This window comes from Camponotus floridanus, unplaced genomic scaffold, assembly GCF_003227725.1.
Source record: "Camponotus floridanus strain SB8 unplaced genomic scaffold, Cflo_v7.5 scaffold113, whole genome shotgun sequence".
Taxonomy (NCBI): Eukaryota; Metazoa; Arthropoda; class Insecta; order Hymenoptera; family Formicidae; genus Camponotus; species Camponotus floridanus.
The window spans coordinates 151,884-166,167 of NW_020229230.1; the positions used below are offsets into that span (position 1 = coordinate 151,884).

Below are 14,284 nucleotides of genomic sequence, written 5' to 3' on the forward strand. Positions count from 1 at the left end.
ATATTTCTAAATTAATACATCAAATTTTTATTAATTTCTTGAAATCAAATTAAGGTAAATTTTGCAATACTATACATCGTTGAAAAATTTGCAATACTATACATCGTTGAAAAATTAGACCTTTAATTTTATATATACACAGTAAAAAAATTGTGCGTCCCTATGTTAAAATTTTCTTGCGTTACTACATTTTGATTAATGTAAAATTGACGTACAACTTATATGTTATTATTTTTATAACGTTTTCATATGTTATATTTATGTCAATTTCTTAACACTTTGTCTCTTAGAAATGGAATATTATGTTTGTATATTTTTTAACATAATTATTTTAAACAATCAACATGTCTCATCAGTTTAACATTCTAAGAAAAGTTAAAGTAAATCTTCAAATAATCTTGAACTTTGACATACAAAATAATCTTTACTAAAATCAAATGTTTCTATTACAAATAATTTAAGTTAAAATAATTATAAGTTAAATTCTATTTCAAATAATTTAAGTTAAAATAATTACTATTATAAGTTAATGTCCTACAACAATTCTTACGAATTTCTGTAACTATTTTTTCATGTAATTTTTAATTAATTCGTATGTTATTTTTACATTACACTTAAAGTCACAATAACAAAAATAAATGTAAAGTATTGTGTCAATTATTTAACATTTTTAGTTTGTCGATAAGAAACATACGACGAACGAGTTAGTTTAACTTAAAATTTAGAGTGGATTTTCCTGGACACGTGAAAAATGTTAAAAACATTTTATTTTTTACTGTGTACGTAACTATGATAATATCACGTAAAAGAACTATATTATATCTCACTTAAGATTATAATACACCTCATTTAAATTTATGTTAGAACCAATTCGGACAATTTTGTGGTTGTTGGGAGAGATAACCGCGTGTAAAATGTGTTATACCTCCAAAAACGTCGCCGACACGGATTCTAGAGCCGTTTGCGGCCAGTCCTGAAACCAGTCGATCGCGGTGCAATTTACTATTGCGGGGAACTGCCTGGCCCTTTTTCGTAGGGTCGCCCCTACTGGCGAGAAACACAGGACGCATCTCAATTGCCTTCGCACGCGTTCGATGAAAAATTTCCAGCAGTTCTCTTTGGTGTCGATTATTCCGGTCTGCTTGACCTGTATAAAGAGTGATATTAATTAATTAGCGATATTAATCCCTGGCTTTTTTCGAGTACTTATTATCTGACAATGAGTATCCGATTTATTTCGAAATAATTTAAAAAATCGCATATTTTCTGTTTTCTATAATCGCGATAAATAAATACAAGTTAAAATAAAACAGCGAAATTTTGTTCTCCGAATGAATTTTGGATAAATTTAAAGTAATACTTGAAGTGAAGCTAGATATTCTGAATAATATTTACAAATTCTCTCTCTGTATCTCTGGTTATCTCGATATAAAGGATACTCTGACAGTATCATAAAATAGCGTTACATCGTGTATTTTACCTCGTTACGCACGGCATTAATGACGTTATCCACTTCTTCGTCAGTCAACAGGTCCGTGATCTCCCCCGACGCCAGCATATCATTCACAACGACCAAGAATTTTTCCTCAGCGACTTGTGAATCGCTCATTAAGAAAGTAATACCGATACCCTTCACGCCAGCTTTCAGATACAACACGGCCAAGTCAGCTTTCAACTCGTTTAACGAGTAACCTTTACGCAGTTGTACTTGAAATACCTAGTTTACACTTAAAAGTTCACATCCAATTTCAAAGAGAAAAGTTCAAGATACTCGTTCGAAATTTTTTCAACAATTTGGGAAAAAATAATCGAGCTTTTTTTCTGTGTCTCTTATTTATTTACTCTCTACTTGAATAAATCAAAACCGACTTGTCGGTTGTCGTGATGCACTTTATCGAATATTTTCCTCGAGGCTCGAGAAGTTAGGACTTGGGCACAGTGTGTCTGTGATGCCTAATCAATAAAAAGGCCTGCTTACCTCCAACGAGGAAACGAAAGAAGCTAGTCGTGACAAGGATTGTTTGCCGCTACCACCTACGCCCACAAGAAGTGCATTGCCCCTCGGCGCTTCCAATATTCTATTAATACGACACACGTGATACACGGCGTCCTCGAATAATACCAGATTCATTGCAGACACCTATATAAAAAAATAACAGAATATGTCGTCATGTCATACATAGTGATTGATTAATAAGCGGCACATTTATCAATAATAACTGTGAGCGATTAAAAGACAGTATCTTTAGAAATTCAGATAAGATCTGTTGAAGCTTTATTTTCAGAAGAATTTTATCTTGGTAGAATCTCTTGAAAGAAATGATGAAGAATTTTATCTTGGTAGAATCTCTTGAAAGAAATGATGAAAATACATTTTAATGTTGAAATTATTTAAAAAATGTCATTTATATAAATTAATGAAAAAAGGAAGCTGTCTATTATTGCACAGAAAGAAAGGACATTCTTGTTTTGAAAATATATTTAGTTTTAACATGAAAAATCTTGAAAAGAGATTATATTGCGTTAATTAAAGAAAAATATAATTGATTGAATAACTGTTTACTTGAATGAAGCCATTTTATATAGTTTAATCAAGAAAAATATATTCTTATGATTTGAGATTTAATTTTCTTGAATGAAAAAGAAACAATGTTAGATGGAAAATAACATTTTCAAATCAAAGATTATAATTTTCTGAAAGTAGAATTAAATAATTATATATTCTTGAGGTAACAATTACAATATTAAAATAAAACCATTATATTGTTGAAATTTAAAATTATTAAATTCTTCTAAGGAGATTATAAATTGTTGCGTATATATACGAAACAATGAACGCGTTAGTTTAAGTATACAAGTTTTGATTTGACACTTATTTATTTTTTGTGTAATAAAACTAACAATTGAACAATTTCATATTCTTCCCATAATATTATTACATTTAATATTTAATGTTTCTCATTTAATTTTAGGATCCTGAAAAGACTAATTATCTCTTTTCCCAAATCTGAGAAGAAAATAATCTAAAAAAGTTTTGGGATTAAAATTGTGTAGTTTTTGGATAACATTCTTGAGGTGACAATTACAATATTAAAATAAAACTAATATTATTGAAATTTAAAATTATTAAATTCTTCTAAGGAGATTATAAATTGTTGCGTATATACGAAACAATGAACGCGTTAGTTTAAATATATAAATTTTGATTTGACACTTATTTCTTTTCTGTGTGAACATTCAGTAATAATAAAATAAACATATAAAAAATAATTTTTATATTAAAAAATAAATTACATTTTCATCATAATACAGTTATTGTGTCATGCAATACAATTAATTAAACGAAAATTAGAAACAAGTGTGCCGTGTAGAAAATTAGTCGCGGATGATAATACTTGATTGAGATAGTACCAGCTCATTATAATTAAGCAAAGCTTCGTCGAGTAATTTTACAAGCAGATTCCAATTCTTGACAGGCGCATACTTGGGTTCGCCGATTCCTTCCGCGAAATGACAGTATATTAACGGCTGCTCCAAACCCATTTCGCTTTCATTCAGCTCCTAACGTCATTGAATTGAATTAAAACATCCAGCATAAGTAAACATTATGGAACATTATAAAAATATAGTTCAGATCTAAAAGAAAGAAATTCCATTCCGATCTCTTTATTAAACATACGGGTACATTTTTCCGAAGAGCCTCGTGCAGCAGCCGATCGAACATTCTCTGATCATCAGAGTTGACCAATTTGTCGCGATACACCCTCGTCGCTTCGTGAGCGTAAAGTCCGATTATGTGACTCGGAAGTGATAAGATGTCACCGTGGACGAACAGCATTCCCTGCGCGATATTACGTTAATTTGGAGAAAATTGCGGATTCTCTCTCTCTCGCGTTTCTTACTTGAAATATGTTGGTTAAATCGCGCAAATTGAACATGTAATGAAACTTGGCGACCGTCGGTAGGAAGGTCGTGGAGATCTTATCGTGAAGGTACAACGCGGTGTTTATCAGGGGACCCGTGAACCTCTGCACCGTCGGTTGAAACTTTTCCCGAGGATCGGTCACGTGCTGCTCGAGGATCTGGCTGTATATCAGCTTGAGCGCCTCGACTTGTGGAAAGCTGGGAAGCAAGCGCCAAATAGGATACGGTACACAGAAAAAAAGAACATTCTTGTTTTGAAATATCAAACATGGAAACGTAGATGCATTTTTGAAAATTTATCACATGATTAATATCGTGTGACAATAGTAATATCTTTAAGAAGGAGAACGAATTGACTTAACATTCACGATTACTATAGCTTCTCTAATATATAAATAATATTTATGATAAGGAATTTTCTTTTATAATTGATTTTTATTCGTTGCCTTGGCCAATATGTGCACATCTATATTTGATACTAATGTCATTAAATAAAAAACAGAAAGAAACGATTTTGAAATCAATATAAAAGATTAATAATATAAATTATATAGATGAAAAGATAAAAAATCTCCATCATTTAGCTTTATAATTTTATTCAATTAACAGGTGCAATTGATTATTTTTGCAAAATGCTCTCCGGAAGATACATAATAGCACACTTTATTAGATATTCGTAGTTGGCGTGAAGTACTCTCGATATCAAAGACAAGTTAGCGTATTAAGATACACAGAAAAAAGGACATTCTTCTTTTGAAAATATATTTAGTTTTAATATGGAAATCTTGAAATGAGATTATATTGCGTTAATTAAAGAAAAATATAATTATTTGAATAATTATTTGCTTGAATAAAGCCATTTTATATAGTTTAATCAAGAAAAATATATTCTTATGAGTTAAGATTTAATTTTCTTGAATGGAAAAGAAACAATGTTAGATGAAAAATAATAATATTTTCAAATCAAAGATTATAATTTTCTTAAAGTAGAATTAAATAATTATATATTCTTGAGGTGACAATTACAATATTAAAATAAAACTATAATATTGTTGAAATTTAAAATTATTAAATTCTTCTAAGGAGATTATAAATTGTTGCGTATATACGAAACAATGAACGCGTTAGTTTAGGTATATAAGGTTTGATTTGACACTTATTTTTTTTCTGTGCAATAAAAACTAACAATTGAACAATTTGATATTCTTCCCATAATATTATTACATTTAATATTTAATGTTTCTCATTTAATTTTAGGATCCTGAAAAGACTAGTTATCTCTCTCCCCAAATCTGAAAGAAAAATAATCTAAAAAAGCTTCGGGATTAAAATTGTGTAGCCTTGAGACTTTTGGATAACATTCTTGAGGTGACAATTACAATATTAAAATAAAACTATAATATTGTTGAAATTTAAAATTATTAAATTCTTCTAAGAAGATTATAAATTGTTGCGTATATGCGAAACAATGAACGCGTTAGTTTAAGTATATAAGGTTTGATTTGACACTTATTTTTTTTCTGTGTAATAAAAACTAACAATTGAACAATTTGATATTCTTCCCATAATATTATTACATTTAATATTTAATGTTTCTCATTTAATTTTAGGATCCTGAAAAGACTAGTTATCTCTCTCCTCAAATCTGAAAGGAAAATAATCTAAAAAAGCTTCGGGATTAAAATTGTGTAGCCTTGAGACTTTTGGATAACATTCTTGAGGTGACAATTACAATGTTAAAATAAAACTAATAATATTGTTGAAATTTAAAATTATTAAATTCTTCTTAGGAGATTATAAATTGTTGCGTATATACAAAACAATGAACGCGTTAGTTTAAGTATATAAGGTTTGATTTGACACATTTTTTTTCTGTGCAATAAAAACTAACAATTGAACAATTTGATATTCTTCCCATAATATTATTACATTTAATATTTAATGTTTCTCATGTTTCTCATGTTTCTTTAATTTTAGGAGTTTTTAAGTTTTGATTTGACACTTATTTTTTTCTGTGTACGATGATGAATATTCGCTTCCGTGATATTGCATAAGTAAACGAGAATGTAATAATTTTACCTGATGGCAAACACGGCGAAGTGTCTCTGCAAGCGTGGATCTATGGTGAAACTACCCGCCGTAGGATTCATACAAGATACGTATTGCGTATTATGTATCTCCTTTAAAGTTAGTTTCGTCCTGTCATACCTGCAGCAAGCATCTTTTTCATTATTATTTTAGTTTCTCGATTAGAAAAAGCATATTTAAAGCATGATAAAATCAGTAATTCAGACAATATATAAATTAAAAGAAAAGATGTTTAAAAATAAATATATTTCAAGTAAAAGTTAAAAGATGAATCTTTTATTTAAAAGATAAGAAATTTCTTTAGCAAATTATTTCGTGCGGTCACTAAATTAATTCCTCAGTGAAAATCAATTTTCCTCGCGCTTCGGGTAGCAATCATAGTCAATATATTAAAGTTATTACCAATGATTGTAATCCATATGTTGCCTGATGAGAGTATGAGGTTGTACAGTCCCGTAAGTATCCACTTCCGGCATGTTCATGTCGTCTATGAAATATACCAACAGTTTCGTACCCGGTGGCCCGTAATTATGTCCCGCTTTCTTCTCCAAATGTTTCTCGAGCACTTTCTGCAACATCTCTTCTCGGACGAAAAACGAAAATCAATACGATTCGTTGATTAAAGTGAAAGCTACGATAATTGCAATATGTATGATACAATTGACTATTATCACAATATTACATTCGCGAATAAGCAAAATATATTTATACATCGAAAAATTGCAGTGCTTATAAAACGCAATCTCTAAAAAAAATAAATATCAACACTTTCTAAATAGATTTTTAAAATTTTTATTATTTATTTTTTTTTTAGATATGGGATAGAGAATAATTTTTTAAATAAGAATTTTTAATTTTATGAAAATAGTTACTTTGAACAAGTTACTTTGAACATTTCGAGAAATATATAAAAGTAAAAGTTTATAAGGGCTTTATAAAAGTCTCACTGTTTTCTAAAAACTGACTTGTCCCTCTTATTCACCTGATGTAGTGTAGTAATTGAAGGGAACATTTGCGACGTTGTAATTATCTGCCAAATTCGCCAATTTGTCTGCCATGATGACACTTTTTCCGGAGCCTGCTCCACCCACTAACATGACCGGGACGCGTTTCTTTATCAACAAATCCATGAAGAAACGCAAACGCACCGTTTCTCCGGTTGGCACCAAAGCAGACTGCATTAAAATTAAATACAATAATAATGTTTAATATATGTACAAAATTTGTTTGCTTATAATTAGACTTGCTCATAGAAAACATATCATTGCAATTTGAATATTTAATGTAGCACCAGTCTCTATAACCAAGGAATAATTTCTAATGATAATTTTATTTGTGTAATTGCACCTTATGTCCTTGCTTTAAAATAACTTAGTGAAAGGAACCTGAAGCGGAATATCCGAATCCAATTCGAACTGGACGACTTTCTCAGTCCAGGGAACCAATTTTTTCGTTTCTGGTTCTATGAAATAACTGAATACAGTCCCGCCCGTTGGAAACTTGACGGTTCTGAATTCATTTTGCCACCATCTACTAAATTTGTTTCGCCAATCTATCAGCTGATCTCGAAACATCGCGGAACCGAACGCCCAAATGCAGGCGAATGCAAAATACAATTCGTACCTGAAACGTGAAATGTAGTACGAGTATCGTACGCAATATTCTTTTTACATATGTTTTTTTTATCGTGCAAATTTGTTTTTATATCGTAGAGAACATCATAATTTCATTATTATCATTAATATCGCTACCATTCTTTCGGACAGTCCGGCGGTACATTGTCTTTAGTCAGGAAACAATCAAGTAAGTGGCAAAGCATTTCCAGATGACATATCTCTGGTAAGGGAGTGATCTTCTTAAATCTAGATTTAGTCACTTCCAGCAGGGGTGGAATATATTTTTCAAAGAGAATCGATAGATTAGCACGTTCGGAGTGATCTCTCGTCTCTATCCAGCTTGTGATGAATCTGTGAAACAAGTTTCTTGATTTGAAGTCTAATTCTAAAAATCGCAATTGCTTATTAAATAATAAAAATAGATTAATCAAATTAGAAAAGCTGGTCGCATAAATCAAATTTTTGTTAAAATTTAATGATCAAAATTTTCTTCGAAATTTTTTAAGGATGTTTTGTACCTATTTTCAAAATATTGAGAATTTAATGAAAATTGTACAGAATGTCCTTACATATTTTAGAATCTTCTGTACAATTTTTAAATCGATTCACTAAAACGCTCACAAGTTATAAGGATTTTAATTTGCTCCGAATTAACATGTGTTTTTATGGGAAACGTATAACCACGTCGATTCAAATGACAAAAACACATGTCTAGTTTAACATTCTAAGAAAAGTTAAAGTAAATCTTCAAATAATCTTGAACTTTAACATACAAAATAATCAAAATTAAAGTCACATGTTTCTATTACAAATAATTTAAGTTAAAATAATTACTATTATAAATTAATGTCCTACAAAATTCTTACGAATTTCTGTAACTATTTTTTCATGTAATTTTTAATCAATTTGTTGAGAAATATATGAAAATTGTACAGAATTGTACAGAATTTGTCCTCACATATGTTTAGAATCTTCAGTACAATTTTTAAATCGATTCACTAAAGCGTTCACAAGTTATAAGGATTTTAATTTGCACTGAATTAACATGTGTTCTTATGGGAAACGTATAACCACGTCGATTCAAATGACAAAAACACATGGAAATAATATTCAGAATTTGTTTAAAATTTGCAAAAGTTTAGATACGGAGGAAATATTTGGTCAAATAATATTATACAAGTACTAACTGATTGAAAAGATATTAAATATAATTCAATGAAGTTAGTCATGTATCTGTCACGAGGCGAAATTCTCTGTCAAAAGTTAATCATTTCGATTAACAAAATTCGGAATATTTCAGTAAAAACGCAATAAATATTAAAAAATACATCTCTGCATTGTAGCCAAGATCAAATTGTAAAATTCCACAATTTCTTACTATTTCAGCTACTTTTTGCTAGAATTGTACATACAAAACATTCTTAATCTCAGAATTTTCGTTATCATATACGCGAATGTGTTTATTACTTACGGGCTCCAGCCTAAATCTTGTGGATTGATATATAAAATCCCTGCTCTGGACACCGTTGCTGGTGTAGCTGTCCTGAAATAAAAACAGAAACATAAAACAAGAAGATAATTATCATAAATAAAAGTTTTCGCCATTTATTTTTTCGCATTAAATTTTACTATTTAGTTAATTCAAACAAAGTAAAATTAATTTCAATTTTTTCTTTCAGTTTAATTGAGAAGCTTTGATTGATTTTTTTTTTCAAAGTTTAAGTAATACATATTCAATTTTTTTATTCTTTTCTAGAAATATTAAATATAAAGTAAAATGTTTGATTAATTCGCCTATTATTCGAAGCAATTGAAAATTCGCAAATATAGTTTACTTTCTTATAATAACAAATAAAAAAATTAAACAAATAGTAGATTGTTTTGAAAGTTACAACATGAAAGAAATCACCTTAAAGTCGAGATTTCGAAGAGAAGGCGCATTTGTTTGGTCAACGCAATTCTCTCGTTACTCGCCAACGTCAAGACCTTGTTATCGTCCATCACGGTATTCAATGATTCGATCCACATCGGATCGATGTCGCCGTCGAACACGATCCACTTTGGGCCGTTGCTGAGCATATTGGCTTGCTCCCTCATTATCATGGACAACAACCTGCAAAAGTGGCAATAAGAATAGAAAGTCGCGGGAGTGCTTATTATCGAGCGCGGCCTAATACGAGCGCGTAGCGCGTTTGATCGCGCGGCTGAAAATTGACGGGTGCGCTGTCTCCCAACCCGTCTTTCCATTCCCTCGTCGCCGGATTAATGACACCAAATAACTCGTCGTTGGTCACCGCCTTTGGATTCAGATCGTTGTAATGCGGTTTACGCCTTTGATTCGTGTACGTCCTGTTGAGCGTTTTCCAGACTTCGGTCTTACCGGTCCCGGCGAGGCCGACAATAAAGACAGAGTGTCGAACGTAAAGCAACTCCTCCAATTGTACTACCTGAGGCGAATCGAAGAGTCAAGGAGAATTTCCTTTGATCTCTCTACCTTTGTATATATTCATCAATTATCCAAGGCGAATATTGCGTATAATATATGTGCCTTTAAAATAAATCCATCTTCCGGTTGCAGCTTCAAGTCGAGAGCCGCAGATTTGATCATCGTTTCGAAATCCAGATCTCTCTTTCGCGGCACGTCCAACGCGGGAAACAAATCTCCTGAACAAATAAAGGGAAACATCAATGTTTCGGAAAATCCATATTAAAATATTTAATATTAAATTAATATTAAATTAATATTAAATTTAATATTAATTTAATATTAAATTAATATTAATTTAAAATAATTTAATATTAAATTTAATATTAAATTAATTAATAGTAATTTAATATTAAATTTAATATTAAATTAATATTACATTTAATATTAAATTATTTTCTACCTACAAATTTTTTATTTATTTAATATTGATATTTTTTTCTTGAAAAAGATATCGAAACGGTGAATAATTTTTCAGCAATAATCAACGAAATTCGTTGAAAGTATTGATAAAATATGCTGTGTCGATAAGCTTGTTTTTCTGTACAGAAATTTTTCGATATCTCCAAATAATATTAATCTTCCTCCCTTACCTATTAATCCCATGAATACTGGCACATCATCAGTCACGATTTTTGGCATATTAAAATCTCTTAAAGCTCTCATCAACACTTGCTCCTCCGGCCTTTCCCTATCGTCACGCTTCAACTTTCCAGCGACGACCAAAACGGACTTGATGGCTCTCAGACCCCAGTCGTAATGATCTTGCTTGGATAAGAGTTCACGACACAGCAGATACAGAGTAATGAACTTTCTCGCTAGTAATCTCGCCTCCTGGAAACCCTCGGCCACCAACATGATCTCGCAAATTAGCTCAAAATCGGGCACCACCATAGCACAGGGCCTGTCGATCAATTTCGCCGATTATCTACTGATGCAATAATTAATTCTCGACTCATTTACCGGAATAGCGTCTTCAAGTTTTCCGGTAATTCCGTTCTACCGGCATAACCGGGATTCATCGTTATAAACATGCCAACCGTGTCGACGATGTTGAGCTCCTCCCCAAAGAAGAAGAATTTCTTCTTTCGGTTTTTCACTCCGTCTAGAACGCATTTCACTTGCACGGCGACCACCGATAGGACCTCGACGGAAATTCTATTGAATTCGTCGAAGCAACCCCATGCCCCGGTCTGCGCTAATCCCTTGTATATATTGCCGCAAGACTGTTCAAGGGAAGATAAAATTGAATTTGTGAATTTTATATTTTACTTAAGGATGTTTTGTATGTACAATCTCAGCAAAAAATAGCTGAAAATCAATATTGACGAATATATCCACTTTTGGTGTATTTTGAAATTAATTTTACTTTTTGTTTGAATTAACTAAATATTAAAATTTAATGCGAATAAATGGCGAAAATTTTTATTTATGATAATTATCTTCTTGTTTTATGTTTCTGTTTTTATTTCAGGACAGCTACACTAGCAACGGTATCCAGAGCAAGGATTTTATATATCAATCCACGAGATTTATGCTGGAGCCCGTAAGTAATAAACACATTCGCGTATATGATAACGAAAATTCTGAGATTAAAGATGTTTTGTATGTACAATCCTAGCAAAATGTAGCTGAAATAGTAAGAAATTGTGGAATATTACAATTTGATCTTGGCTACAGCGCAGAGATGTATTTTTTAATATTGATTGCGTTTTTTACTGAAATATTCCGAATTTTGTTAATCGAAATGATTCACTTTTGGCAGAGAATATCGCCTTGTGACAGATACATGACTAACTTTATTGAATTATATTTAATATATTTTTAACCAGTTAGTACTTGTATAACATTATTTGACTAAATATTTCCTCTGTAGCTAAACTTTTGCAAATTTTAAACAAATTCTGAATATTATTTCCATGTATTTTTATCATTTGAATCGACGTGGTTATACGTTTCCCATAAGAACACATGTTAATTCGGTGCAAATTAAAATCCTTATAACTTGTGAACGCTTTAGTGAATCGATTTAAATATTGTACTGAAAATTCTAAACATATGTAAGGTCATTCTGTACAATTTTCATTAAATTCTCAATATTTTGAAAATAGGTACAAAACATCCTTAAATTAAAATAACTCATTCGTCATACGTTACTTATTGACAAACTAAAAGTGTTAAATAATTGACACAATACTTCACATTTATTTTTGTTATTGTTACTTTAAGTGTAATGTAAAAATAACATACAAATTAATTAAAAATTACATGAAAAAATAGTCACAGAAACTCGTAAGAATTGTTGTAAGACATTAACTTATAAGTAATTGTTTTAACTTAAATTATTTGTAATAGAAACATTTGACTTTATAATTTTGATTATTTTGTATGTTAAAGTTCAAGATTATTTGAAGATTTACTTTAACTTTTCTTAGAATGTTAAACTAGACATGTGTCATTTGAATCGACGTTGTTATACGTTTCCCAAGAACACATGTTAATTCGGTGCAAATTAAAATCCTTATAATTTGTAAACGCTTTAGTGAATCGATTTAAAAATTGTAGATTCTAAAGATATGTAAAGACACTCCGTACAATTTTCGTTAAATTCTCAATATTTTGAAAATAGGTACAAAACATCCTTAATTTAACGAGAGAAACTGGTAATAGATTTTAAATATTTGTGTTGGAAAGAAATATTGCAGTCTCTCTCGCTTCCTTCCTTTGCACGTATGAGTCAATATATTCGAAAACGCGCGTGTGTGTTAATGTCACAAACATAGAAATGTATGCAGGAGGAGTTAAAAGTCACGAGAGATAACGAAACTCAATTTTACGCTCCGTTAAGTACAACGTAACTCGAAAGTTTAAAAGCACTTTGTGTAATATGTAATAACCGATAGTAGAGAAACGAACGTTTATTTCATAAGAACACCCGGCAACACCGGAATCTCTTCAAATTGAACATTTCTCGCGCGAGAAACCTTCGTGTAGGACGCGAGGAACGGAACAAGGAGGGAGGGAAGGAAAAAGAGAAAAAGAGAAAGAGAGAGAGAGAGAGAGACAGGGGAAAAAAGGAGACTATACTTTATAGTCCATTTGTTCGGAACAGTTGAAGACATAAACCATTTGTCCGAGGGCTCTACCCAAGTCCTTGGTCGTCTCGGTTTTCCCCGTCCCTGCGGGCCCAGCCGGTGCACCGCCCATTATCAGATGCAACGATTGCGTCAACGTAATGTAGCATCTGTCCGTCAACGGCGTAATTACCAGTCGTGGCACGTTACCCAGGTACTCGTAAGCGTATATGAAACATGCGTCGCAAATGTTGGCGAAGCAATCTTCCGATTTGTCGTCCCACCTACGGAGGCGAGAAACAATCTTTTTCAATTTATTTTTTTTTTTCTTCCTGCACATCTGCGCGAAAAGATTAGTGTGTACACAGCACCGGAACGAAAATTAAATAAATACCGAGGATGGACATTCTCAATGCGAGAGTGTATTCTAATTACACAGGTCTGCGAAATTTTAGGTTTGGTTGGTTACAAAAAGCGAAGTAGGTGAATCTGATAGATTTTTTGACGTTGAAAACGAATCGCCGCAGAATTTCTCCAGCACATCAGGCTTTTGAGTAATTTGTGATTAAATAGTTCAAAAATGGCTACTTCGGCAAATTTCATGAATTTATTATGATGGAATTTAATTTTTTGAAATTTAATTTTTTTCGCTGAGATATACAAGTTATATGACTGGTCATGCATAGTGGTTCAATAAACCATTTTAATTCAATCGTGTTACCTCTTTATCTAATCACGAGTCAAAATTTGAGTAAAAACATAAATTTTTGAATCGTCTTCTGTTATTTTTTGAAATTAAAAATGGTACGTTTAATATGACGGATAGAATCATAACAAAAAGATATAAAATTTAGAAAAATGTATCAAAATGTATAACAACTGTATTAGATATATTTTTACAGAACTTTTTTGGACAACCTGGTATATGTAAGCCTTTTCAAATTTCAAGATGCTGGTGAATCTGTAATATTGATGCCTGATATGTAAATTTTCTTATAAATTCATAATTGTATATCTCAGCGAAAAAAAATTGTGCAACGACAATCGAAAATGAATTTGAAAGATAAAGATTAGTATTATACGATGCCATTGGCAGA

General features: G+C 31.2%; 1 protein-coding gene across 1 annotated transcript in view; it reads right to left on the reverse strand.

Moving 5' to 3' along the window:
• The window catches only part of LOC105255321 (dynein beta chain, ciliary), a 53,108-nt gene that overhangs the window by 15,777 nt on the left and 23,047 nt on the right, over positions 1 to 14,284 (reverse strand). The window contains exons 27-44 of the mRNA XM_025414728.1: positions 13,201 to 13,471; positions 11,077 to 11,339; positions 10,707 to 11,017; positions 10,177 to 10,292; positions 9,864 to 10,075; positions 9,538 to 9,741; positions 9,100 to 9,171; positions 7,764 to 7,979; positions 7,398 to 7,635; positions 6,995 to 7,187; positions 6,415 to 6,592; positions 6,004 to 6,132; positions 3,903 to 4,122; positions 3,680 to 3,841; positions 3,412 to 3,558; positions 1,979 to 2,140; positions 1,481 to 1,717; positions 926 to 1,147 (exon numbers count right to left, since the gene is read on the reverse strand). Coding sequence (XP_025270513.1) covers positions 926 to 1,147; positions 1,481 to 1,717; positions 1,979 to 2,140; positions 3,412 to 3,558; positions 3,680 to 3,841; positions 3,903 to 4,122; positions 6,004 to 6,132; positions 6,415 to 6,592; positions 6,995 to 7,187; positions 7,398 to 7,635; positions 7,764 to 7,979; positions 9,100 to 9,171; positions 9,538 to 9,741; positions 9,864 to 10,075; positions 10,177 to 10,292; positions 10,707 to 11,017; positions 11,077 to 11,339; positions 13,201 to 13,471 — 3,553 coding nt within the window. The remainder of the gene's footprint in view (positions 1 to 925; positions 1,148 to 1,480; positions 1,718 to 1,978; positions 2,141 to 3,411; positions 3,559 to 3,679; positions 3,842 to 3,902; positions 4,123 to 6,003; positions 6,133 to 6,414; positions 6,593 to 6,994; positions 7,188 to 7,397; positions 7,636 to 7,763; positions 7,980 to 9,099; positions 9,172 to 9,537; positions 9,742 to 9,863; positions 10,076 to 10,176; positions 10,293 to 10,706; positions 11,018 to 11,076; positions 11,340 to 13,200; positions 13,472 to 14,284) is intronic.